Genomic DNA, 25,035 nt, shown 5'->3' with positions numbered 1-25,035 from the left:
CCCTCCTACTGCTGTTTTGCATGTACCTGTCCTGACTCCATAATGTAGTTGCTTATGCCTGTACTTGTACCTATGCCTGTTCCTCTTCTTGAGTTCACCTCTCAATTCCTTGCATATTTCTCAAATTCAATTGCCTGTTGCTTTCTTAGTTGCAGGAACAGCTGGATCGTTTCCTAAAGATGAATGAGGACTTGCGACGGAAGCTTGCTGTGGTGCAGGCACAACTGAAAAGCAATTTGGAGAAGAAAGCTGAACTGGAAATTCTGGTGCAAACAAAGCAGAGAGAAATGGACAGACTGGCCAGAAGCAAAGCGGCAGCAGAGATCCCCAGCTCAGTTGTTGTGAGTGACTTCCCACCTTAATGCACAGAAAGTGTGGCAAGTGCAGTTGTCCTGAGACACAGTGTCTGTGGAGCTTGATATCAGTATTACAGTCAGACATTGTTTCTTGCATCCATCTCTGTTTGTTTGTGAGCACTAGGACCGATTCGCCTGGTGGGTAGGCAACACAAGCTTAATCTCCCCGATAGACTGGCATCATTGAACACCTCATATATAGGATAATTCACATGCTTATCATGTGCTGCTTGCATTGGTTTCCAACAGTGACTGTGCTGTGCTGAGTAAACCTTATTCCCTGAGAAGGAGGGGGTCAGACTGTAGCTTAATGCTGTTCTCCCTTCAATACATCATTACTGAAACCCAGCTAAACTTTGATTCAAATCCTCAATTCCCAATGGCGGTTTTACTCAGAACAATAACAAACTGTTACGCTGCCAAAGTCAAGAATGCAATGACATCCATGATCGCAGGAGTGGGGCAGGAGCCTGTCTCTGAATGTGCATGCTGGACATTTCAGTTTGCCATGTAAGCTGAGGGCTAGAGGAGAGACTTCCACAGGGACTGAACCCTGCAGTGCCCTCTTGATACCAATTGAGATCCCTTCCTGGTATATACATAATGAAGTGCTAGTTGCATCCCACAGGAATTCTGATGCTTATTTTCTTATTTAAGATCCAGGAGAGTGCTGTGTTAAGCCAAGAGGAACAGAAAGGGGTAGAAAGTGTGACAGATTCCAATCAGCCATTCTTCACTAAGGAAGACGTGAAACAGATACTGCAGGAGCGCAATGAGCTCAAGACAAACTTATTCCTGGTGCAGGAGGAGCTGGCATATTATCACCGGTAACATGCTTCAGCTGCGCAGTCCCGGGACATGGGAATATGGCAAGGCAGTGCTTCACCAGTAATAAATGTTAGGAAGGCCCTGAATGGGCAGGAAAGGAGCTGACTCTGCCAGGCCATATGGTAACCCAAATGTGATTAAGGGTGGCCAAACACCAGGTGAATAGCCATCTTGGGGTCAATATCCGAGGAAACACTCCCAAGGGTCCAGATGACCAGAGTCTTAGTTGGAGCAAGGTTTAGGTCAAATCCAGGAAATTAGTCCATATGGATTAGATCAGGCCTGGATTTATTAATAGGCACACTAATACCAAAAAAGTCTGGGGGCAGCAGACTGGCTGAAAATATGCTGCCTTCCAGCTATGCAGAATCTCACTTAGCAGAGAGCAGCCCCCTGCTTCCTCATCCAGTTTCTCCCCTCCCATGCAGTGTACAGGAAAGGGGAGTGAGCCTGGAGCAGAGAAGAACTACTCTGCTACCTAATCCAGTCCCTTCCCTCCTGTCATTCAGGTACAAGATGGGAGTTGGTAAGCCTGAAGTAGACAGAGCAAAGGGGGATCATTTTGGGTAGGTTGGGGGAGAATGAGTGGGGGATCATTGGGCAGTGGTGAGGAGAGATTGGCACAGGGCATTTGTGTGAGAGACTGAGGGAAGGGGGATAAGGGGCAGTGTTGGGACCAGTGGGGGTTGTTTGCCAGTTTGGGTGGGTGTTTAATCAGAGGGTACAAGGAGGAGCAAGACAGAGGCATAGTAGAGATGCCTCTCTCCCCCTGCCCCTCCTGCAGATTCTGAAACCTTCCTTCCTTCCTTCCTACCTCTTCTCCCCAGATCTTGGAAACACCCCCTCCCAGCCCCTAATATCAGATCCTTTCCTCTGATTACCCTCCTACTCCCGCTTCCCATCCCTGAGATTTCCACCCTATACTGATATTTGAGATAGGATTTCCTCATCAGGTAAAAGAAAATAAATTATAGAGATACAAGCAAGATTGGAAAACTTTTTCCTCTTCATCCAGTTAGACAAGTGCAGATTGAATAGGTTATGCCCACCAACCATCAGATGGAGATGGAGATCAACAGGTTTGCTGATAATCACCCCTTATATGTCTCTGTGCTGACCTCAGTCTGCCAGTATTCTCTGTCTCCAGCAGATGGTAGGAGAGCATCCTGTGCTATGGACTGAGGTATGTGTAGTGCTCCTGAGGTGAAAATCTAATATTCCCTCCAGCAGTTGAGTATGATCCTGGGTCCGGTTGGCTCTATTTTCAGGCAGTTCCCGCAGTGAAAGACTCCATTTGAGCAGTGCCAGGACCAAGGGGTTTCTCTTGTGGGTTGATAGGACTTGGGGTTAATTTCTTTTTTTCCCCTTGTTTCCCTCCTCCATCCCCAAATAGTTGTTCCCTGTACGTACCCGGATCAGTCCAGACCGTGGGTTGAGCCTCCTTTGCAGGTGGAGACAGACTAAAACTGAAAAGGGTATCCTATATGAGGACAGAGCCTATCCTGTAACCCTTTAGTATTTGTCTGTCTCCAGCAGGTGGATCTGCTCACTCTTCGGTCTCCTGATTTAGGCTAGTCAGCCTTCTTTCTTCCTTTCTTTGGATCAAGCAAGTACTTCTTCTTTAGCATCTTGATTGGCTTCTCTCTGTAAAAAAAAAAAAAAACCCAAAAACACATAATAAGAGTTAGTTTTCTTCTGTGCAAGAGACTACCCCCGTCTCCTGGCTCTTGCCGGACTCAGGGGGGCTTCGCCCCTTGTGCGGAGCATAGCCTGAGTCTGTGGGGTGCTTCCAGGTTGGGGGACCAAGGCTGGTAGTCCAGTTCTCGTCTCTCCCCCCCCCCCCCCCCCCCCCCCTCCCGGCAGCCTAGGGAGCCTAGAGCTCCATTGCTGTGCTCAGTCTGAGTGAAAAAAAAAAAACCCAAAAACAAATCAGACTCAGAAAAAAGAATTATAGCAATATATAACCTACCTGGGCTTCAAACCGGCAGCCAGACAGGCAGGAGTCAGCAGATTGCTGACTCCTGCCATGTGCTGGGGATTGAATCCCCAGCACATGGCCAGGCTGTTCCCGGGTCGGCAAAGCCCGGGAACGGTGGCCATCTTGGGTTTTTCTGCAGCTCCCGTTTCGGAGCTGCCTGGGGCTGGGGAGCCGTATTTTCGCGAGTCTCCCCCTGATTTGAGCCCTGAGGGCCCCCCTCCCCGGGAAATCCAGGGCCCGTTTTTCTTCTGATTTTGTCCTCCTCCTGCATAAATCTTATCTGGCTAGCGTGCAGGAGGAGGAGGGTGTGTCCGTGTGTCGTGTCCCCCCCCCCCCCCCCCCGCGAAAATTCCGCACCTCGTGCTGTTAGCTGTTTGCCCGGCTGCGGAGCCTTCGGGGGGGTGGTCCTGGGGGTGGCCCCCCCTCCCTGACCCCCCAATGGCCCCAGTTCTCCTGGATCCTGATCCCATGGCTGATCCAGCGAGCACCCTCCCGCCCCTGGAGGGGGACGATCCCAGGGTCCTCCGCATGTTTCAAAGGGAGGAGTTGGAGCCCCTCATCCCCTTTGTCCTCCAGGATTTGAGGCTGGAGGGGCCCCCCGCGGATACCCTTAAGGCCTCCTTGCCAAAAAATATGGACCCGGTCCTGGTGGGACTCAGGGCTCTGGCAAGCCCTTTTCCATTTCATCCTATGCACAAGTTGCTGCTCTTGCGTGAATGGGAGGCTCCCGAAGCGGGACTCGGGGTGGGCTGTGGACAAGCTCTACCCCCTCCCAGAGGAATGTTTAGATATGTTGAAAATTCCCACTGTGGACTCCTTGGTTTCTGCGGTCACCAAGCACACCACTATCCCTGTGGAGGGATCGACGGCTTTGAAGGACGGACAGGACCGCAAGCTCGAGGCACATATGAAACGTATTTTTGAAGTCCTGGCTGTAGGGGTCTGGGCGACTATCTGCAGCAGTCTCATGCTGCGGGCAGGTCTCAGGTGGGTTCAACAATTACTCGGCACCCAAGACCCTCCCGTCTGCAGAGGTGGAGCAGGCTGAACGTCTGGAAACTGTCATCGCATATGGGGCTGATGCGCTCTACGATCTCCTCCGCGTCCAGGCGATGGCCTCGGCGGTGTCCACTAGATGACTCCTCTGGTTGTGCAGTTGGTCCGCTGATCCGTCCTCTAAGGCACGGCTAGGCATGTTGCCCTTCAAAGGTAAGTTGCTTTTTGGAGAGGACCTTGAGAAGCTTATTGATTCCTTGGGGGAAAATAAGGTTCATAAGCTTCCGGAGGACCGTCCGAAACAATCACGCTCCTTTACACCCTCCCGTCCTCGTTTCCGGGGACAGAGACAGTATACGCCTCACGGACGAGGTGGCTCCTCCAGGGGCTATTCTTCTCAGTCTTGGTCGCAGCCCTTTCATGGGCGTCGCTCCTTTTGCGAGGGCCAGTCTTCGCGCTCCACCCCTAAGCCTGCCACACAATGAAGTTCAGTCGACCCATTCCTCGGTCCCCTTTATAGGCGGCCGCTTCTCCCTTTTCTTCGAGGAATGGGTCAAAATCACATCGGACCAGTGGGTCCTCGACATTATCTGCGACAGTTGCGCCTTCGAGCTTGTTCGCGACCTACCGGATCTCTTTCTCTTCTCCCCTTGCGGGCGTCTCAAGCGGGAAGCGGTAGAGCAAACTCTCGCCAGACTACTGAGTCTGGGCGCAGTTGTCCCGGTGCCGGAAGAGGAGCACGGCGCAGGCCAGTATTCTATTTACTTCGTGGTTCCCAAGAAGGACGGGGCTTTTCGGCCGATCTAAGACCTCAAATGGGTCAACCGGGGCCCTCAAGATCCCACATTTTCGCATGGAAGCCTTGCGAGCGGTCATCGCAGCGGTACGCCCCGGAGAGTTCCTCGCCTCACTCGATTTGACAGAGGTGTACTTCCATATCCCGATTCACCACGATTACCAGAAGTATCTTCGCTTCCACATACTCAACCAGGATTTCCAGTTTCGGGCGCTGCCCTTCGGCCTCGCAACTGCACCTCGCACTTTCACCAAGGTCATGGTGGTGGTGGTGGCAGCGACTCTTCGCCGGAAGGCATCCTAGTTCACCCCTATCTGGACCACTGGCTTGTACAGGCCAAGTCGGAGGCTCTTTGCAAACAGGTGGTGGATCGGGTATTAGCTCTCCTCGCGTCCCTCGGGTGGATAGTGAATTTTTCCAAGAGCAGCCTTCAGCCCTCCCAGGAGTTGGAGTTCCTGGGAGCCCACTTCGACACTCGCGTGGGCAAGGTCGTCTTGTCTCGTGCGCGGGCCCTCAAGTTGATCCACCAGGTTCGGAATCTGCTCTCGCTGCCCCTTCCAACGGTCTGGGACTACTTGCAGGTCTTAGGGTCCATGGCTTCCACCATCGACCTAGTCCCCTGGGCTTTTGCTCATATGCGACCGTTACAGAAAGCTTTGCTATCCCGTTGGCAGCCGGTGTCAGAACACTTTCACATAGTCCTCCCTCTTTCGGCCTCTACCGTCGCCGCCTTGCAGTAGTGGCTTTTGCTTCCTCATCTCCTCCGGGGAATGCCCCTTCAAGCTCCAAAGTGGACGATAGTAACCACGGACGCCAGTCTCTCGGGCTGGGGTGCGGTCTGCCTGTCCCAGTCCACAAAGGGGATCTGGTCGCCGATTCAGACTCGCTGGCACATCAATCGGTTGGAGGCCCGGCCGGTGTGTCTGGCTCTGCAGGAGTTTCTGCCCCTCATCCGCGGTGAGATGCTGTCCGACAACTCCACCACCGTGTCTTACATCAATCGTCAGGGGGCACCCGCAGTTGCCTGGTGGCACTAGAAGCCAGCAGTCTCTTCGCCTGGGCAGAACGACACCTGGATTGCCTGGCGGCCTCCCACATCACGGGCAAGGAGAATGTCCAGGCCGATTTTCTCAGTTGCCAATCGCTCGATCCAGGAGAGTGGGAACTCTCGGACGATGCCATGGATCTGATTGTCGGCAGGTGGGGTCCCCCCCACCTGGACCTAATGGCAACCTTGCGCAATGCCAAGGCCAATCGTTTCTTCAGCCGCTGGAGGGAGCACGGCTCGGAGGGCGTGGATGCTCTGGCTCTCCCTTGGTCCGCGGACGTCCTTCTGTACGTGTTCCCTCCGTGGCCTCTGGTGGGAAAGGTTCTCAGGAGAATAGAACTCCACCGAGGGCCAGTGGTTCTGGTAGCACCCGAATGGCCTCGCAGGCCATGGTTCGCAGATCTCGTCAACCTGGCAACGGACAGACCTCTTCGGCTAGGCCACCTTCCTCTGCTTCTTCGGCAGGGGCCGTATTTTTTGACCAGGCCAATTGCTTTTGTCTAGCGGCTTGGATTTTGAACGGCGAAGCCTGAGGCGTAAGGGCTATAAGGAGGAGGTTATCTCCACCTTTCTTCGGGCCTGGAAGCAGTCGACTTCTCTAGCCTACGTGCACGTTTGGAAGATCTTTGAGACTGTGAGGAGTCAGGTGTCTCAGTGTGCTCCGCTCCGCCCCGGTCTCGTTGATCCTTTCTTTTCTTCAGAAGGGTCTCTCCAAGGGCCTCTCCTTCAGTTCCCTGCGTGTGCAAGTTTCCGCTCTCGGCTCTCTCCTTGGACGAGTCGAGGGTCATTCCTTAGCGGGCCACCCGGACGTGGTTCGGTTCTTGAGGGTGTCAAGCACCTGCGTCTGCCCGCTCGCAATACTTGCCCGTCATGGACTCTTAATCTGGTCCTCCGGGCTCTCTGTTCTGCTCCGTTCGAACCTCTCCGTCGGGCTACGGTAAAGGACCTCACGCTCAAGGCAGTTTTTTCTTGTTTCTATCTCCTCCGCCTGGAGGGTTTCTGAGATTCAAAACGTTGTCCTGTCAGGAACCTTTTTTGCGCTTCTCCGATTCAGGTGTTTCCCTCAAGACGGTGCCCTCCTTCTTGCCGAAGGTTGTCTCCACCTTCCATTTCAACCATGTTGAAATGGAAGGTGGAGACAAACCATGATGATTTGTTTTTTTTTGTTTTTTGTTTTTTTTTACGAATGCCGGTATATAAAAGTTATAAAATAAATAAATAAATAAACCAGTCTGTAGAGCTTCCAGCTTTTTCTCCGGAGGAGATTGCAGGTACCGCTGGAGGCGATCTTCGTAAACTGGATGTCAAACGAGTTCTACTTGGGTATCTTCAGATCACCAATGACTTTCGGGTCTCTGACCATCTTTTTGTCCTTTAGAATGGTCCCAATCGGGGCAAACCGGCTTCTAAAACCACTGTTGCACGATGGTTGAAGGAAGCCATCTCCTCAGCCTATCTTTGCCAAGGTCGAGTGGTTCCGGAGGGCCTTAAGGCTCGTTCGCTGCGTTCTCAAGCTACTTCCTGGGCGGAGAGCTAATCGGTCTCTCCGCAAGAGATTTGCAGGGCCGCTACATGGACATCCCTACATACCTTTGCTCGACACTACCGTCTGGATGTGCAAGCACCGGTTTTTGGTTCTTTTGGGCAGCAAGTGCTTCCGGGATAGAGAAGCTTTGGTACATCCCGCGGTATGGACTGATCCGGGTACGTACAGGGAAAGGAAAATTAGTTCTTACCTGTTAATTTTCGTTCCTGTAGTACCACGGATCAGTCCAGACCCCCTTCCCTGTTTGTCTTTCTTTTCTGTCCTCTCGAAGCTTGTTCTTGCAGATTCGCAGATTTTGATACTTCATTCTTTGAAAGCATACTGAGCAATTACACCGGAAGCCTTGGTTGCTCAAGCACTAAGTCTATGCACGAGCGGATAAGTCACACCATGTTCCTTACATTGTTCTACAGTTGCTCAATTGAGCTTTATGGTTATTTGCTTGATCCTATTCTGGTTTTGTTGTTTTCTGCTTTGACATTCGTTATACTGAAGGGTTACAGGATAAGCTCTGTCCTCATATAGGATCTCCTTTCAGTTTTAGTCTGTCTCCACCTGCTGGAAAGGAGGCTCAACCCACAGTCTGGACTGATCCGTGGTACTACAGGAACGAAAATTAACAGGTAAGAACTAATTTTCCTCTCCTTCCTGATTTCAATCTTGTTTCTTTTTCAAACGCCTCTTTTTAAATTGTGCAGCACTGAGACCTTCTCTTAGCTCTAGTAGCACAGTAAACGTCCTCCCCAGGCTGGCTCAATGACCCCAGCAGACTGGGGAACTCTGCGTTCAAGATGGGCCGCCTGTTGCACATGGGATTGGGAGTTCTTCCTCACCACGGGGTCTGAAGTGATTGCATCATTTCCATCTTCAAAGCCTGATGTGATTACCATGGACATGCTTTGGTCAGCGATGTCTAATTTAGAAAATGTTCTGTCTGCTAGGTTAGATTCTGTTCTGGGTTCCTTAGGGGCTATTTCTTCCTACTGTTAATGAGCATGGAGAAAACAATTGTGGAATTGGGTGTTAAATGTTCAGCTTTGCATGAATCTAATATGGCTATTATGAAAGATAATCAGATATTGCATCAAAAATTGGAAAATTTGGGAAATTGTTCTATATTAAGTCTTAATTTTAGATTTCCCATTCCCTATACATACCTGGATCAATCCAGACTGCTGGTTTTTTGCCTCCCTTCCAGCAGATGGAGACAGAGAAAAACTTTGAGAGCAACCCCCCTCTTAGTCCGGTGTGCAACCTGCATCTCCTCAGTATTTCTGTCTCCAGCAGATGGAGCTGGTGCAAAACCTGCGGTTCTGACTATCTTCTGTTACCAAAAAAAACAAAGAAAAGAAAGAGAAAATCTAGAACTACAGTGCCAGCTTTTCTGCTGTTCTTTCATAATTCAAGCAAGACAAGCAGGATTTTGAGCCTTCCAGGGGGTTGGCAGGTCCCGGTGGGACCATCTCCCCTGGTAGCAAGCATACCTGGAGCGTGGGTTGGTGGCCCTATTTGCTCCCCTTTCTCGGGCGCCAGGGGGTGATCACCGGTGGTCCGGTCCCTCCCCCCCTCCTTTTGGATCCGGAGCAGCCTAGCCCTTGCCGGTAAAGTTTGTTTAACAAAAAAGGATCGGGAGGTACTGCAGTGGCAGGGTTGGTTTTTCCGTGGAGTTGTAGTTGTGTGCGATCGGGGTAAGGCAGTGCAGTCTTGCCCGCGTGATTTAAGGATACGTGTGTTGTAGGACAAAAGATTGCAGTTTCCCCTCATGTGGTCAGGGAAACTCATCATAAAAAAAAAGGTAATTTTGGTTAAAAAAAAAAAAAAAAAAGCAGAGGGTTATAGCCTTATGAACTAGATTTTTGTTAAACTTTCCTTGCAAATGTGTGATTTAGGAGGAAATATATTTTTTACCCTATACTGGTAGACCTTTTTGCAAAATAAGATATTGGTTATATCTGGCTCTCAGCGTGTCTGAAGAGGATAAGTAAGATGATTTATCTGATTTTCTCTTTGATTTCTTGTTATCTCTCCCCCTTATGTGGACTAAATAATAGCAGTTACTTTTTTTTGATGTGATAATTTCCTTTTGAATTATAGCTATGTATTCTGTGTATCAAGTTCTCTTGATTGTTATATTTGTGAAATTAATAAAGACATTTAAAAAAAAAGTCTGCCAGTGGCTGGAGCAGAGTGGCTGTCGTTTATCAGTGCAGGGGGTCAGTGCCCTGGTTTCTCTTGCTGTCTGCCGTAGGAACAGGAGTTAGAGGCAGCATATATAGTCTTTGGCAGAGGGCTTTGCAGCTAATGTGGAGATAAGAAAAGAGAGTCTGCATCTTCAGAAAGGCTTTGCAGCAATTCAGTGGATTTGTTTTTCAGGGCATCCAGGCCTGGTGATTCCAGTAAATCCAATCATGTCAAAACACCTTTGGTGGTCAAATTTCTTATTGCTTTTTCATAGTGAGCTGCTCTCCTGGGGACCTGTTTTTGCTCAAAGATCTGATTTGTTTAGTCTTATGATCTGGCCCTGGCAAAAGTTTGTTTAAAAAAATAAATAAAAAGATGTTATCCTTATGAGGTAGTGAAAATTCCTTTTCAAGAGCTAGCAACTCTGGATGTTCAATTTTTCTAAGAGCAGTTTCAATCCTTGCAGATCCTAATGTGTTTAGAAGCTCTGTGCAACACAAGGATTGGCCGAGTTCACCTAATAGTTCATTAGTGAAAATTTCATGAGTGTTTTTGTATATTTGGCTACAGATAGGGATCTGAATAGCAGTCTGCACGTACTAGGGGAATTTTGCTGAGGCTGCAGGCTTCATGAGCAGTGTCTCCTAAGGGTTGTTACATCAGCCAGAGGGATATCAGGATAGCAAACAATTTTTTTACAGTGATTCTTGTTTGGTCATATCAAAGGATATGCTCACAATTCATTCGGTTCCTCCTTTCTAACTCACTAGTTTTGGCCTTCCTTGATTCAGGCTGGCTATTTGAGGTCATTTAATAAATGTTAGGTTTTGACAAAATTCTTTTGCTTCTCAGTTTGGATGTCACGAGAGTTCTTGTCATAGAGGTAAACGTATCTTTCCTTTTGTGTAGTGGGTTTAGGAAAGGCGAGGCAACTACTAGGGCTTTGATAATGCATTAGTTATGGAAGTCATTGCGGAGTGTATGTGGATAAAGGCAGGTCCTTCCCAACTTAAGATACAGTGCAGTCTTCTAAAGCTTATATAGCTTCAGGGGCAGAGTTGCAGTTGACTTATTTTTGGTAGTGGTAAGCAAACAATTTAGTTTTCCTGACATTCCTTTTCAAAGTATTGGACCCTGGATGTGAGCGCCAGAGAGCAGTGCTCATTTGCTTACAAGGTGTGACCAGTGGGGCAGTATCCCATCCAGCTCAGGAGTAGTTTGGGGACTATTCTGACTGGATGAAGAGGAAGGAGAAATTAGTTCTTAGCTGAAAGTTTCCTTTCCTTGAGACCAATCAGACCGGTTCCGGACCCTCCCTATGCTACTTATCTGCAAAAACCTACATAGGTCTTCATGTTTCCTCTACAACTGGCATTGTCATTCATAATCTTGCATAGGTTTGCTGACACACTGCGTAGCTCTTCATGATTCTACTACAGTGCATTCCTGTTCGTACCCCAGATCAGTCCAGACAAGTGGGTTTGCCCTTTGGAGCCAGAGAGCAAAAACTTTGAGGCACCGCTATATATCCGAGAGCACCACCTACAGTCTCTCAGTATTTCTCTTGTTTTCAGTAGATGGTAGAGGTGCAAACCTGCAGTCTAAGAGAGTACTTTAATTTAATCATTTTATTATATTTTTTTAAGTTAGAAAAAAGATTTTCCAAAAACTTGGAGTGCTTCCTGAGGTCTTAGATCCTTCGTGGACCATCCTTCAGGTGGAGATGGGCGAGCAGGGGGGTTGATATTTCCTGGACTGGCTCTGCCCGCACCATCCAGGGGCCCTGGCTCCCTCGTTCCCTCAAAGGGCTTCTCTTCCACGCTGAAGGCCAACAACAGGAAAGAATACTCTTTTCTTTTCTGGGGTAGTTTTTTCTAGTGCTGTGACTCCTTTAAAAAATAAAAGGGAAAAGAAGTAACTGATATGATGACTCTTGGACAAGTTTATCACCCAGCCCAGCAAATGCAGCATGTCCATCACCCGGCGCACCGTCTGATGACATTCCCATGTGGACTTTGCCCATAAGAGCCAGATAAGGATGGAACAAGAATCCCCTCCTTTCTCAGGGCCGCAGCCACCACCATCCACCTTCGTGAATGTTCATGGCGCTGTTTGCCAGCCCAAAAGGAAGGGTTCAAAATTGGAAATCCTGCCCCAGCACCATGAAATACAGAAACTTCTGGTGGTCTTCCCAGATGTCTATATGCCGATAGTCTTTCCGTCAGATCCAGAGACACCAAAAACTCTCCCCTTCAGACCGCTGCAATCACCGTATGCAGCGTCTCCATCCAAAAATGTGGCACCCGCAGTGTCATATTGACTTTCTGGAGGTCCAGAATGGGCTGAAATGTGCCCTCCTTTCTGGGAATGACAAAATAAATTGAGTACCTTCCCCGGCCTCTTTCCAGAGGTGGAACTGGTACAACTGCTTCCAGCCTTTGCAGCCAGAGTAATGTATCCTGTATCGCCTCCCGTTTGGTTTGGGACATGCAATGAGATACCATGAAAACCTCTCTGATTGGATGAGAAAATTCTAAGGCATAGCCTTCTCTTATCACCTCTAGAACTTACTGGTCCGACGTGATCTTGGTCACTCCTTGTAGAACAGGGATAATCTCCTTCCTACAGTTTCCACCGAAGACTTCACTGCAAGGTTTCCCTCCTTCAGTCCCCTGACCAAACACTCCCTGGAAGTCCTGCAGAACCCCCAAAAGGACTGCTGTCTTCCCAAGGTCTACTTCTACCTCTATACTGCGGCAATCCTGCCAGATCAAAACAGTCTCATACCCTGAAAACGGGATCACAGTGGGAAGGTCTTCTTGCATTTTTCTTATCTTCCAGCAACTCATTCCCTTTTGACTCTCCTAGATGCTTCATCAACTGCTCTAGGTCCTCTCTGAACAACAGCTTTCCCAGCTGCGATTTAGACCATACATCCGCAGACCAATTACTCCATGAAGTTAGCATGGGGCACATTTAAAACTAATCGGAGAAAGTTCTTTTTTACTCAACGCACAATTAAACTCTGGAATTTGTTGCCAGAGGATGTGGTTTGTGCAGTTAGTTTAGCTGTGTTTAAAAAAGGATTGGATAAGTTCTTGGAGGAGAAGTCCATTACCTGCTATTAAGTTCCACTTAAAGAATAGCCACCTGCCATTAGCAATGGTAACATGGAATAGACTTAGTTTTTGGGTACTTGCCAGGTTTCTTATGGCCTGGATTGGCCACTGTTGGAAACAGGATGCTGGGCTTGATGGACCCATTTTCTTATGTTCTTATGTCTCCTTGCTGAAACCTCGGAGACCATGGACCTGGCCGATGTTTGGACCAAGTCGTACAAGACATCGACCATATAGACCACCCCAGCCTCCAACCAGGCTGCCTGCTTGGAGTCCACAGAGCTGGGCTGCATTCTCCGAGGCCTTCTGCATCCAATGCAAACAGGTTCTCTGCATCAGGCTTTCACAGACTGCCACCTGGAGACTCAAAGCTGAAACCTCAAACATCATTTTCAACTGAATTTCCAGCTTGTAGACTTGAACATCCTTTAGCACAGCAGATACTGTCACTGGGATAGTCATATCCTTGGTGACTGCTGAGACTGCCGCATTCACCGGCAGCTTCAAGAGCCGTAAGGTCTCCTTCGACAGTGAGTACTATTTCATCATTGGCCCTGCTGACCTTCAAACCGGTCTCCAGAGAAGCCCAGTCCTGGTTCACCAGCTTTTTTACTTTCTTGGACAAGGGAAAAGCCTTCATTGGACCCTCTAGTCCATCCAGAACCGGGTCTATACCCCTGTTATCAGAATCCTCCTGGTTAACCTTGATCCCCAGCTCCTCCAACATGTGAGGGATGAGAGGTCTCAACTCTTCCTTCCGGGACAACCCTTGAGTCATCACCTTCCGTAACCAGTACCTCATCCGGGTCACCCACATCTTTACCCGTCACTGGCTGATCCCTCAGCAGGGTCAGCTGGGGCCTCTTTGAGGGATATTGCGGCTTCCCTGCCAGGGGTTGCTTCCTTGTTGCTTCCCAGCTGACCAAACAGGCCTTGCGGAGAAAGCAGATCAAAGTCCACTGAAAATTCTTCTGGGTCCCCATCAGATTCCTAGTCCGGATACCCCCCACCCTCGAAATCCTTCCCCAATGGCTGCACAATTGTGGAAAGCGAAGGAGAGGAATCCCTGGACCCTGTGCTCTCAGCCCCCACCCCACCCAGGAGCATCTGCCACAGGCCCTGCTGAACGAGTGACCCTTCTGCCCTCTGCAACTTCCATGAAGGTTCCCTCACCTCACAACCACTGCAAAACACGGCCACATTTAGCAGACTGTGCTGCGAGCTGCAGGACCGACTGGCTCTGCTGCATTGATAAGTCTGTGCCATCAGGCCTACCATGTGGGCACGCTCGCATGCACTGGAGCAACTCCTGCAACCACCCTGATCATCCTCTCCGATGAGCCCCGGATCCCTCTGCTTTGTTGGGAATGCAGAAATAAACTTCTCCCTACAGCAAACACCATTGGAATATCTGGAAACGCGATGTGATACCTGGGTTGGCAGAGTCTTTCTTACCACAGACAGGGTGACAAAGATCCAGTCTTAATTAGTGTGTTTTCTGCGTTTGCAGATTCTGGGATCTATGGCTTCTATGCTAGATTTGGTGCCATGGGCTTTTGCCCACAAGCGGCCTCTTCAGATGGCGCTTTTTTCCCATTGGAATCCGCTGTCAGAGGAGTATCAGAGGCCTTTACTGCTGCAGGGAGTATCCAGATCTGTTGTTGTGGCCATCTCGCCACAATTTGGAGAAGGGGAGTGGACCTGGAAGCCTCAGACTGGGTGGTGGTGACCCAAGCCTCAGTAGTTGAGCGGCGGATGGCCCAAGGTGGCTGGTCTCCTGCGGAAGTAGCCTGGTCAATCAATTGTTTGGAAACAAGAGTAGTTCACAGGGCACTGCTTTTTCTCCTTCAGGTCAGGGGGCGAGTGGTGAGAGTATTCTCGGACTGTACCACAGTGGTGGCATATATCATCCACCAGGGTGGGATGAAGAACCACGTTGTGGTTCAAAAGACCCAGGAGCTTTTTGCCTGGGTGGAACGTCATGTGGAGGGGATAGTAGCATCACATGTGGCCAGAGTGGGCAATGCGCAGGTGGACTATCTCAGCAGGTGACAGTTGGATCTAGGTGAATGGGAGTTATCAGCATAGGCCTTCGACCTTCTTCAATCCCACTGGAGTAGTCCTCAATTGGATCTGATGGCGTAACAAAGCAGTGCCAAGGCGGCACGGATTTTCAGTCACTGGTTAGAGCTCAGAGCTCAGGGAATAGACGCTCTGGTTCTTCCTTGGCCAATAGGAATTCTGCTGAACATTTTTCCTCCATGGCCGCTAATATGTGTCATATTACAGCACATAGAGAAGCATCCAGGAATGGTAGTGCTAGTAGCACCAGAGTGGCTGTGCCTTCCATGGTTCGTGAATCTGATTTATCTCACAGTAGACAGACCCCTCAGATTAGCTCATCTGCATGAGCTGCTGTGACAAGGACCTGTCTTTTGGATAGAGTGGATCACTTTTGTCTCACGGCTTGGCTTTTGAGAGGAGATATTTAAAGTTGAAGGGGTACTTGTAGCCGGTGATTGCCAAGATACTCCAGGCCAGAAAACCGTCCACGTCTATGGCGTATGACAGGGTGTGAAGTTTTTGAGGCCTGGTGTTTGGAGGAAGGAATGGAGGGCGTTGAGGTCGAATATCCCTCATATTCTGGACTTTTTACTCCAGAGCTTGTCGAAGGGTCTGGCATTCAACTCCCTTTGTGTGCAAGTGGCAGCCTTAGGATGCCTTAGAGGGTATACAAGGGAGTCCTTTGGCAGCTCATCCGAACGTGGTGTGGTTTTTAAAGGGTGTCTCAGGATATGTCCTGTGTGGAGTTTGAACTTGGTTCTTTGTGGTTTTCTATTTGAGTCATTGTGAAGGGCGTTGCTAAAGGATCTCACCCTAAAAGTGGATTTTCTGGTGACGATTTGTCGACCAGACGGATTTAGAGTTAACAGGGAGCCATTTTTGAGGATTATGGATGACGGGGTATCTTTGCATATGGTTCCCTCATTTCTTCACAAATGGTGTCTTCATTCCACTCTGAACTAGACTGTGGAGCTTCCTGCTTTTCCAAATTGGTCCTTCGAGACTACAGAAGCGAGAGAAGCTGCATTGTTGGATGTTCACAGGTTCTGTTGGGGTATCTGAAGGTCACCAACCGCTTTCAGTGATCAGGTCAATCAGTTTGTCGGAACAAAGAAGGGAAGTAAATCTTCTAATGGTTCGATTGCTCGTTGACTGAAGGAAGCTATTTTTTCGGTTTTCTTTGCAAGGTTCAGAAAATTCCAGAGGGGTTGCAAGTGCACTTTTACTAGGGTGCAGGCAGGCCTTCTGGGCTAAGTGTCAGCTGGTGTTGTCTCAGGAGATCTGTAGGGCAGCAACGTGGTCTTCACTGAACACTTTCTCTTACCATTACCAGTTGGATGTTCGAGCACCGGGTGAGTTGATGTTTGGCGAGAGTACTGAGAGTGGGTCCTTTCAAATGCCTGCCCAGTGTAGGGGTGTTTTGGTACATCCTACTTGTCTGGACTGATCTGGGGTACAAACAGGAAAGGAAATTGATTCTTATCTGCTAATTTCATTCTGAAATACCACAGATCAGTCCAGAGATCCAGCCCCTTATCTATGGAAAGACCATTCTGATTGCATGAGAAAAAAATTGGATCAAATTTCAGTTTGTCTATATTCAGAACCTATAGATGACCAAGTTTGGTTGGTTCCCTTGGTGTTTAGTGTGGGGCTCCAACCCTGTTTTGATAGTTCCCCCTGATAAAGAGGTGGAAAGTTTGGTTTTAAATTTAGTTGGCTTGGGTACTGTCAATACTGAGGGACTGCAGATGGTATATTCTCGGATATGTAGCAGTGCAATCAAGGTTTTTGTTCCCTGCCTCCATCTGTTGGTAGGGATGCAAAACCCGCTTGTCTGGACTGATCTGTGCTACTTCAGGAACAAAAATTAGGTTAGTAATAACCAATTTTCCTTATGCATAAGCTTGCATTGATGTATGTGGTATGATAGATAGAAACTGTGTTGTGTTTTGTATACAGGTGAGTGCTTACAGGGCTGTGTATAGTATTCCAGCTTCTAGTTTAAAAAAAACAGAAGCGTTAAGTAAGTTAATGTGGAAGGTATTAATCTCCTAACTTGGCTTGTTACAAATAATACTGGCAGACTGAGATCAGCACGGATGCATGTAAGGGGTGATGTCAGCAAACTTGTTGTTCTGTTTTCCATCTGCTGTTCAGTGGGCATAACCATTCATCTGGATTGGTCTGACTGGACTCAAGGAACAAATTCTTCTCCATTTTAATATTTTAAAAAAGGTAGAAATATTTGTCAGTGTGCTTCAGAATTTTCTATTTCCTGCTGCAGAAATCTGTGGGGCTGTACCTTTAGACCTGCTCCCTCGTCTCTGAACTTAGGGGGTGGGCCTATAACAGCACCAAACAGTGCCTAGGGTCAGCTGAAGGTGGTCTGTCACTGGATCAGGGCAAGGAAAATCTGAGACACAGACAGAAATAAGTAAGGTCAAAAGCAGGAGCTGGTGCAGACAGGAAGCAAAAGATTGGAAAATAGAAGCAGAGGATCCTGGAACTAGCAAACAGTCATGACAGAAACAGGAAGTAAGTGTACATCCAATCAGAATTCTACACAGGCAGAACTGTCCCAGTTAAGGCTGTTGATGGTTGACATGGTTCTGAAGTTTAGCAGCAGCTGGGTGGACAGCTCACTGTAAGAATTTTGGTGCTGCAGCAGCTGTGTCCCACCTTCCTTCCACCACCACCCCCAGCCCCCATAACTGGCAGTATCAGTAGTGTGGACCTCTTACCTGCCCTTTTCTTTTCTCCCTAAACAAAGGACAACTGGAGCTGCGGTGTTGCAGGTATTCTCTGCCTCCTCCACCCTTCAGTCACAAAGGTTTCCTTATCCCATTAGACCAGTCCAGACACATGGATTTATACCGCCTACTAGCAGATGGAGACAGAGGACATACCTTTTCCAATGACATCCACCATTAGCCACCTGCTATAGGCGGTATAAATCCATGCATCTGGACTGATCCAGGGGATTCAAGGAAAGAAAATTAACAGGTGAGACTGACTATTTCCTATGGGCATGTAATTTCTCCTTTTGTTTTAGGGAGCTATTAAATGACCAGAGGACTCCAGCTCTTTTATTGGATGCCATGAAATCTGCCATCAAGAAACAACGAAAAAAAGATCAAAGCCAAAATGCTTGGAATTGTGGAGGAGGTGGGCAGCAGGTTGAGGCTTCTGAACAGAACTAATAGAGCCTGGAGTAGATAAAGTCCAAGTGCCACTGGTCTTATATTTAATGTCTGTCCTATCTCTGTGCATAACACCCTGTCACAAAGCCCCAGAGAGTAGCCTACCATGGCTTTTGTAGAACAAAATTCTTCCTTTGCCCCGAGAAGAAAGGCCCCCAATGGCTCTGTCTATAATCCCTGAAGAGAACGTGGCTGCTGCATCCCTCGCCCCTGGGAAGAAAGCAGCTAATGAGAGAAAAAAAGGTAACCTTGTTTGCTTCTGACTATGAAACAGAAAATTTACTTAGATTTGTGACACTAATAAAAGACCTGAAATTGTCATTTTGGGAGCTCTGTGGCACCACACAATACATATTTGGCATAACAATAGCAAAATGGTTTACTGTCTATTGCGTGTATTTTGTTACTGCGCCTTGATGTTTGACAGTTTTGGTGAGTAATCAAGTAAAAATAAATTACTAGTACATCTCCAGAATGGCGGTGCACATATCCAGGCATGCCCATGCTTTATTTTCTCTTTTATTTACTTGCTTGGTGCAGCCAGTGCCTGCAGGCTTCCTTCAATACTGGAAATGCTGCAGCAGCCAGTGCATGCAGCTGGGGCAGCCAGTGCCTTTATACTGAGAGTGCTGGCGCAGCCAGTACCATGTCGTGCTGGTGCTGCTTACTTTTGTTAGCTTTTGTTTTCTTCATGGGGATGGGACCACAGCACTTACCACTAGTTCTGTGGCTCTGGATCTCCAGCTTACTTAGTTCTCAGTTTTTCCTCCTTATCTTGTTAGGGCCAGTCCAGACAATCGGGTTATGCTCACCGACCAGCAGATGGAGATCGAGGTCAACAGGCTTGCTGATGTCACTCCTTATAAGCATCTATGCTGACACCAGCCTGCTGTATTCTCTGTCTCCAGCAGATGGTAGGCAAGCATCCTCTGCTATTGACTTCGGCCTGGTAGACTGGATGGAAAGTTACAGGGTAAGTTTCATTCCATCCCTCAGCTGAGCAAATTGGCTCCAGAGGTGAAAGCCTAGAGCTCCCTTCCTTTGAGCAGCTTCATCATCAGGGAACTTCCAGGGGTACAAGGGCAGATCCCTTCCCTTTCCCTGCTTCTCTTTCTCTCACTCTTAGATATTTCGTAGTGTGTAGCCAGATGGAAATGGAGTCAGTTTTCAAAGCTGACAATCACCCTAGATATACCTCTGCAGTGACCTCAGCCATTCAGTATCTCTCAGTCTCCTAGCAGATGTGGACACTATCCCCCACACCAGCAGCAGTGTTTAGTGAGATTGGCAGCACTAATTCAAAGGAGAAATTTTACCTTCAAATTGAAAGGAAGATCGAGCCCCGCTCTCCTGCAGTGATGCCTAAGGGTCCTCTTCCCCACCCCCCAGTTGAGAATTCCTGAGGGGTGATTTCTGAGATCCCTCAAAGGTTTGCCTTGGTCCGGTAGCCAGCTCCTGGCGTGGACGTTTTCTGCTGAAGCAGCTGAAAGGCAGCGGGTGCAGAAGCCAAGCGCAGCGGTGAAGGCCTAAGCCCTCTCCCCCCCACAGCCGGAAACCGTCTCTATACTCAGCTAGTAAGTTTTGAGACCAGGTAAGTAGAGAAGAACTCTTCCAATCCAGAGACATGGAAGGGCTTTGGTAAGTCTTTCCTCCAATCTCCTTGCTTGACCATCTTACCGACTTCGTTCCTGATCCCTTTGGGCAAGGGAAGGTGGTTCCTTCCGAGTGGCTTGAGCAGCCCCCCGATGGGCTAGGCCCCACTTTAGGCTCAGTGAATTCTCCTCATGCGATCCATGGCGGGTGACATCTTGACAAGCGGTTTGGTGCGGCACCATTTTGCCCCTTCATCAGTCAGTATGTGTGGTGTGGGGCCAGCCCTCTGTGTGCCTATAGTGCGCGTGACTGCACGCATGAAGCACACACACTCTTTAGCGCACAACCGGCCACTTAGTTCTTTGCGCGCCGATGCGAGTATGTGCGTGCTCAAGAGGCAGTAGCCACCTAAACTCACAAGCTACAGACGTTATGGCCCCAGCAGCAAAGAAGCTCAGAGAACACTCCTTTGCGCTGCCTGCCATATTAGGGCTGTACAGTCTGACCTGGAATCCTGCCTGTTGTCAGCACTGTGAGGAGGCCCAGGGTGGGCTGGATTCCCAGAACTTTTCCAAGTCTGGCCCATCTCAGTCAGAGGATGGGTCCTGCCACAACCTTGTCTGGCAGCACCCTGGACCTGAGAAATCCCGGGGCTGCGTCCTTCCTGGGAGAGGGCAGTTCAACAGTGCCTACCCCGGTCCCTCCTGAGCAAAATAATGACCCAGCTGCCTTCTCTCGGTTGGAAATTTTTCTAGGTCCTCAGAGTCTTTGTTCAGGCACTGTCAGCTGCTGCCCCTGCCCTGCCTAGACGGAGCCTCTGCTGGGAAGGCCTTGCCCTCCCAACCCTGTCAGCAGGCCCCGGGATATGCCTCGCCTCATCAAGGGTATCCCTGACAGGGACCCAGACACCACAGATGATGATGGGGATCCATTGGAGGACAGGGAAATTCCTACAGTCCTAGAGCCATACTGGACCATGCTTCGATTTTTCCACAGAGATGAATTACCGGCCCTAGTCTCCCAGACCCTTAAGACTCAGAGTTCCGGGCACGGAGCCTATGTATGAGCCAAAGAAGTACCCCATCCTGGTGTCCTCTACAGAAAGCCTCATGTTATTTCCCAATGCTGGAAGCCATCCAGGAGTTGAATTGACCTGGAATGGGATGCCCCGGAGGCAAGTTTTTAAAGGAGGTCAGGCCTTGGAGGCCTTGTACCCTCTGGACCCAACAGTCAAGGAACGCCTATGTTTCCCCGAAAGTAGGACGCCCTGGTCTGCAACCATCTCGAAGCAAGCTGGCTAAAAGACAGGAAACAGAGAGTAGGATTAAATGGGCAATTTTCTCAGTGGAAGGGAGTGGACAGTGGAGTGCCTCAGGGATCTGTATTGGGACCCTTACTGTTCAATATATTTATAAATGATTTGGAAAGAAATACGACGAGTGAGATAATCAAATTTGCAGATGACACAAAATTGTTCAGAGTAGTTAAATCACAAGCAGATTGTGATAAATTGCAGGAAGACCTTGTAAGACTGAAAAATTGGGAGCATCCAAATGGCAGATTAAATTTAATGTGGATAAGTGCAAGGTGATGCATATAGGGAAAAATAACCCCTGCTATAATTACACAATGTTGGGTTCCATATTAGGTGCTACAACCCAAGAAAGAGATCTAGGTGTCATAGTGGATAACACACTGAAATCGTCGGTGCAGTTGTGCTGCGGACAGTCAAAAAAGCAAACAATGTTGGGAACACCGAATCGTTATAGCCACCCTATCAGACACTATTATCTTTAATCTAGAAAAAGGCAACCTTACCTCCCTCGCTCCCTCCTCGATCTCTCATCAGCGTTTGACACAGTAAACCACCAGTGCCTCCTGCAACGACTAACGGACATAGGCCCATACAGGAAACTAAGCATTCAACTGGGTTCAAATCATTTTTGGGAAAACAAGAGCATACAGGTCAAGATAAATAACAAAGAGTCTCACGCCATCGAATCCAAAAGGGGAGTACCGCAAGGATCATCCTCTCCCCGACTCTCTTCAATATAGATCTCTCACCGCTCTGTCAATTACTCACCAACCTCAAGCTAACTCACTTTCTATTGCGGATGACATACAAACCTCATCCCTATAGAAGACTCACTACACAAAGCTATGTCACACTGGAATAATTGTCTGTCAACTATCAACAATCTTCTCTCCAGCCTCAACCTTAGTTCCTAAACACAAACAAAACTGAAATTCTCATTATAGCACCGGAAAACTATGTCCCACCCACACCTCTTAATGCTAGCCAAAGCCAAGATACCTTTTCGCAAACAAATAAAAGACCTGGGAGTCATCCTAGACAGTGGATTCAGCCTCAACAAATTCGTTAATAACACTACAAAAGAATGTTTCTTTAAACTACAAACCTTAAAGAAACTAAAACCACTCCTCCTATACAGAGACTTCCGCATGATACTACAGGCCATCATACTCCCAAAACTGGACTACTGCAACTCCCTCCTTCTAGGCCTACCAGCATGCACCACAAAACCACTTCAGATGGTCCTTAATGCCTCAGCAAGAATCCTCTCAAATGCCAAAAAAAGAGATCATATTACCCCAATCCTTCTTCATCTCCACTGGCTCCCGATTAAATTCAGGATCCAATTCAAATCCTTAATGATGATACATAAAGCTTTGCACAACATCGCACCGCTCAAGTTAACATTCCAAATTCAACTACACACATCTACAAAACCGACCAGAAGCGCTTATCAAAACAGACTAACCACCCAACCGGCTAAATCCTCGCTGAGGAAACGCGCTCTATCCACAGCGGGCCCTTCACTCTGGAACTCGCTTCCTCCAGACCTTCGCCTTGAACCATGCCACGCTACATTCAAAAAGAAACTTAAGACTTGGTTATTCAAACAAGCATTCCCGTAGAACCAAGAGCAGGAAGAAAATCAGTCACATATTTTCCGATTACCCCAGCATATTTCACATAACCTTGTTATTTAACCATGTTATTTTTCTCATTAACCCTCATGTTATTTTACCAACTGCTATTGTATTTTATTCATTGTCATTTTTTATTGCCATTTTTCATTGATATTTATTGTTGTTTATTTATTAATTATTTATTAATTGTTATTGCATTTATTTTCATCTATTAATTGTTATTTATTAATTGTTAGCATTGTTATATATATATATTTTTTTCTGTTTCTTGGATTAACTATGTTCATTGTAAACCGCTAACTTGAAGCGATAGTTACTGTTCATTGTAAACCGGGGTGATATGTATATTATACAGGAACCTTCGGTATATAAATCCGTAAATAAATAAATAAATAAATTATTAGAAAAGGAATGGTGAATAAAACGGAAAATGTCATAATGCCTCTGCATCGCTCCATGGTGAGACCGCACCTTGAATACTGTGTACAATTCTGGTCGCCGCATCTCAAAAAAGATATAATTGCGATGGAGAAGGTTCAGAGAAGGGCTACCAAAATGATAAGGGGAATGGAACAGCTCCCCTATGAGGAAAGACTAAAGAGGTTAGGACTTTTCAGCTTGGAGAAGAGACGACTGAGGGGGGATATGATAGAGGTGTTTAAAATCATGAGAGGTCTAGAACGGGTAGATGTGAATCGGTATATTTACTCTTTCGGATAGTAGAAAGACAGGGGGCACTCCATGAAGTTAGCATGGGGCACATTTAAAACTAATCGGAGAAAGTTCTTTTTACTCAACGCACAATTAAACTCTGAATTTGTTGCCAGCGAATGTTGGTTAGTGCAGTTAGTATAGCTGTGTTTAAAAAAGGATTGGATAAGTTCTTAGAGGAGAAGTCCATTACCTGCTATTAGTTCACTTAGAGAATAGCCACTGCCATTAGCAATGGTTACATGGAATGGACTTAGTTTTTGGGTACTTGCCAGGTTCTTATGGCCTGGATTGGCCACTGTTGGAAACAGGATGCTGGGCTTGATGGACCCTTGGTCTGACCCAGTATGGCATTTTCTTATGTTCTTACTATCCCTGTAGAGGGAGGAGCGGCCTTGAAGGATGCTCATGATAAGCGATTGGAATCCATCCTTAAGCAGGCCTTTGACGCAACAGCAATGACACTGAAGATCACTTCCTATTGTGCCCTGGTGGCTTGCTCATGTCTGCTTCGAGAGAGAGAGAGGCAGATAGCTCAGGGGCGCACACCGAAGAGGTGATTGAACGTGCCTCAGCCTTCCTGGCGGATGCAAGCTCAGACCTGGTGCGTACCTCAGCCAGAGGAGTAGCCTCAGTGGTGGCGGCCAGAAGATAGCTATGGTTGTGAAATTGGTCAGCGGACGGAACTTCTAAGGCGAACCTCACATAGATGCCCTTAAGGGTTCCCTCCTATTCAGAAGCGAATTAGAGAAGCTAGCCAATAAGTGGGGTGAATCTCCAGTGCCCCAGCTTCCGGAAGATAAGAAAAAGAAGTCACAGCGCCCCTCACCCATGAGGGATTGGACCAGGGGCTCCCAGCACTTCTGGCCTTACAGAAACTCGTCATTTCAGCCATCTAGGCCCTCGGGAAGGTCTCCGTCCTTTCAGAACAGACAACCAAAAAGAAGAACAGATTCGGGCACAGGTTTGACCCGAACTCCCCAATGAAATTGGGCCAACCCATCCACGGGATGAAGAGATAGGGGGCCAACTATCCCTCTTCTGTCAGCGATGGGTCAAGATCACCTCGGAAAAATGTGTGCTAGACATCATACGAGAAAGTTATGCTCTGGAATTTCACAGCATTCTTCCGGACAGGTTCTTGATGTCATCTTGCCATTCCCAGCACAAGAAACTAGCAGTGGAATCCACACTGATAATGCTCCTCAGTCTGAGGGCTATAACCCCGGTCATACACCCCAGTAAATACGGGGCGTTATTCCATCTATTTCATCGAACCCAAAAAGGAGGGGGTCATTCCGACCCATATTTGGATCTCAGAGCATCAGTTGTCATTTGTGGATAATTCACTTGTGCATGGAAACTCTTCGCTCTGTCATATTGGCCGTACAACTGGAAGGGTTTTTTAACCTCCTGGACCTTCATATTCCAATCCGTCAAGACCCACCAGTGTCTTTCTGCACTTTGCGGTACTGGGCAGCCATTACAGTTCCAGGCATTGCCCTTCAGCCTGGCAACAGCCCTCAGAGCATTGTCCAAAATTATGGTGGTCGTGGCAGCGGCACTGAGGAAAGAAGGATCCTGGTGCACCCTTACTTAGATGACTGGCTGATCTGGGTGAAAGTCTTTGGAAGAGGAGCCTCCAGGTGACCAGCAGAGTC

General features: G+C 48.1%; 1 protein-coding gene across 1 annotated transcript in view; it reads left to right on the top strand.

The window, feature by feature from the left end:
- RILP (Rab interacting lysosomal protein) overlaps positions 1 to 25,035 on the top strand; it is a 47,529-nt gene that overhangs the window by 9,099 nt on the left and 13,395 nt on the right. Inside the window, 4 exon segments of the mRNA XM_029611745.1 lie at positions 150 to 341; positions 1,014 to 1,183; positions 17,968 to 18,040; positions 18,042 to 18,091. Of these exon segments, the coding sequence (XP_029467605.1) occupies positions 150 to 341; positions 1,014 to 1,183; positions 17,968 to 18,040; positions 18,042 to 18,091 (485 nt within the window).

Source organism: Rhinatrema bivittatum, chromosome 8 (genome assembly GCF_901001135.1).
Source record: "Rhinatrema bivittatum chromosome 8, aRhiBiv1.1, whole genome shotgun sequence".
NCBI classification, from domain to species: Eukaryota; Metazoa; Chordata; class Amphibia; order Gymnophiona; family Rhinatrematidae; genus Rhinatrema; species Rhinatrema bivittatum.
This window is presented reverse-complemented; position numbering and strand designations above follow the sequence as displayed.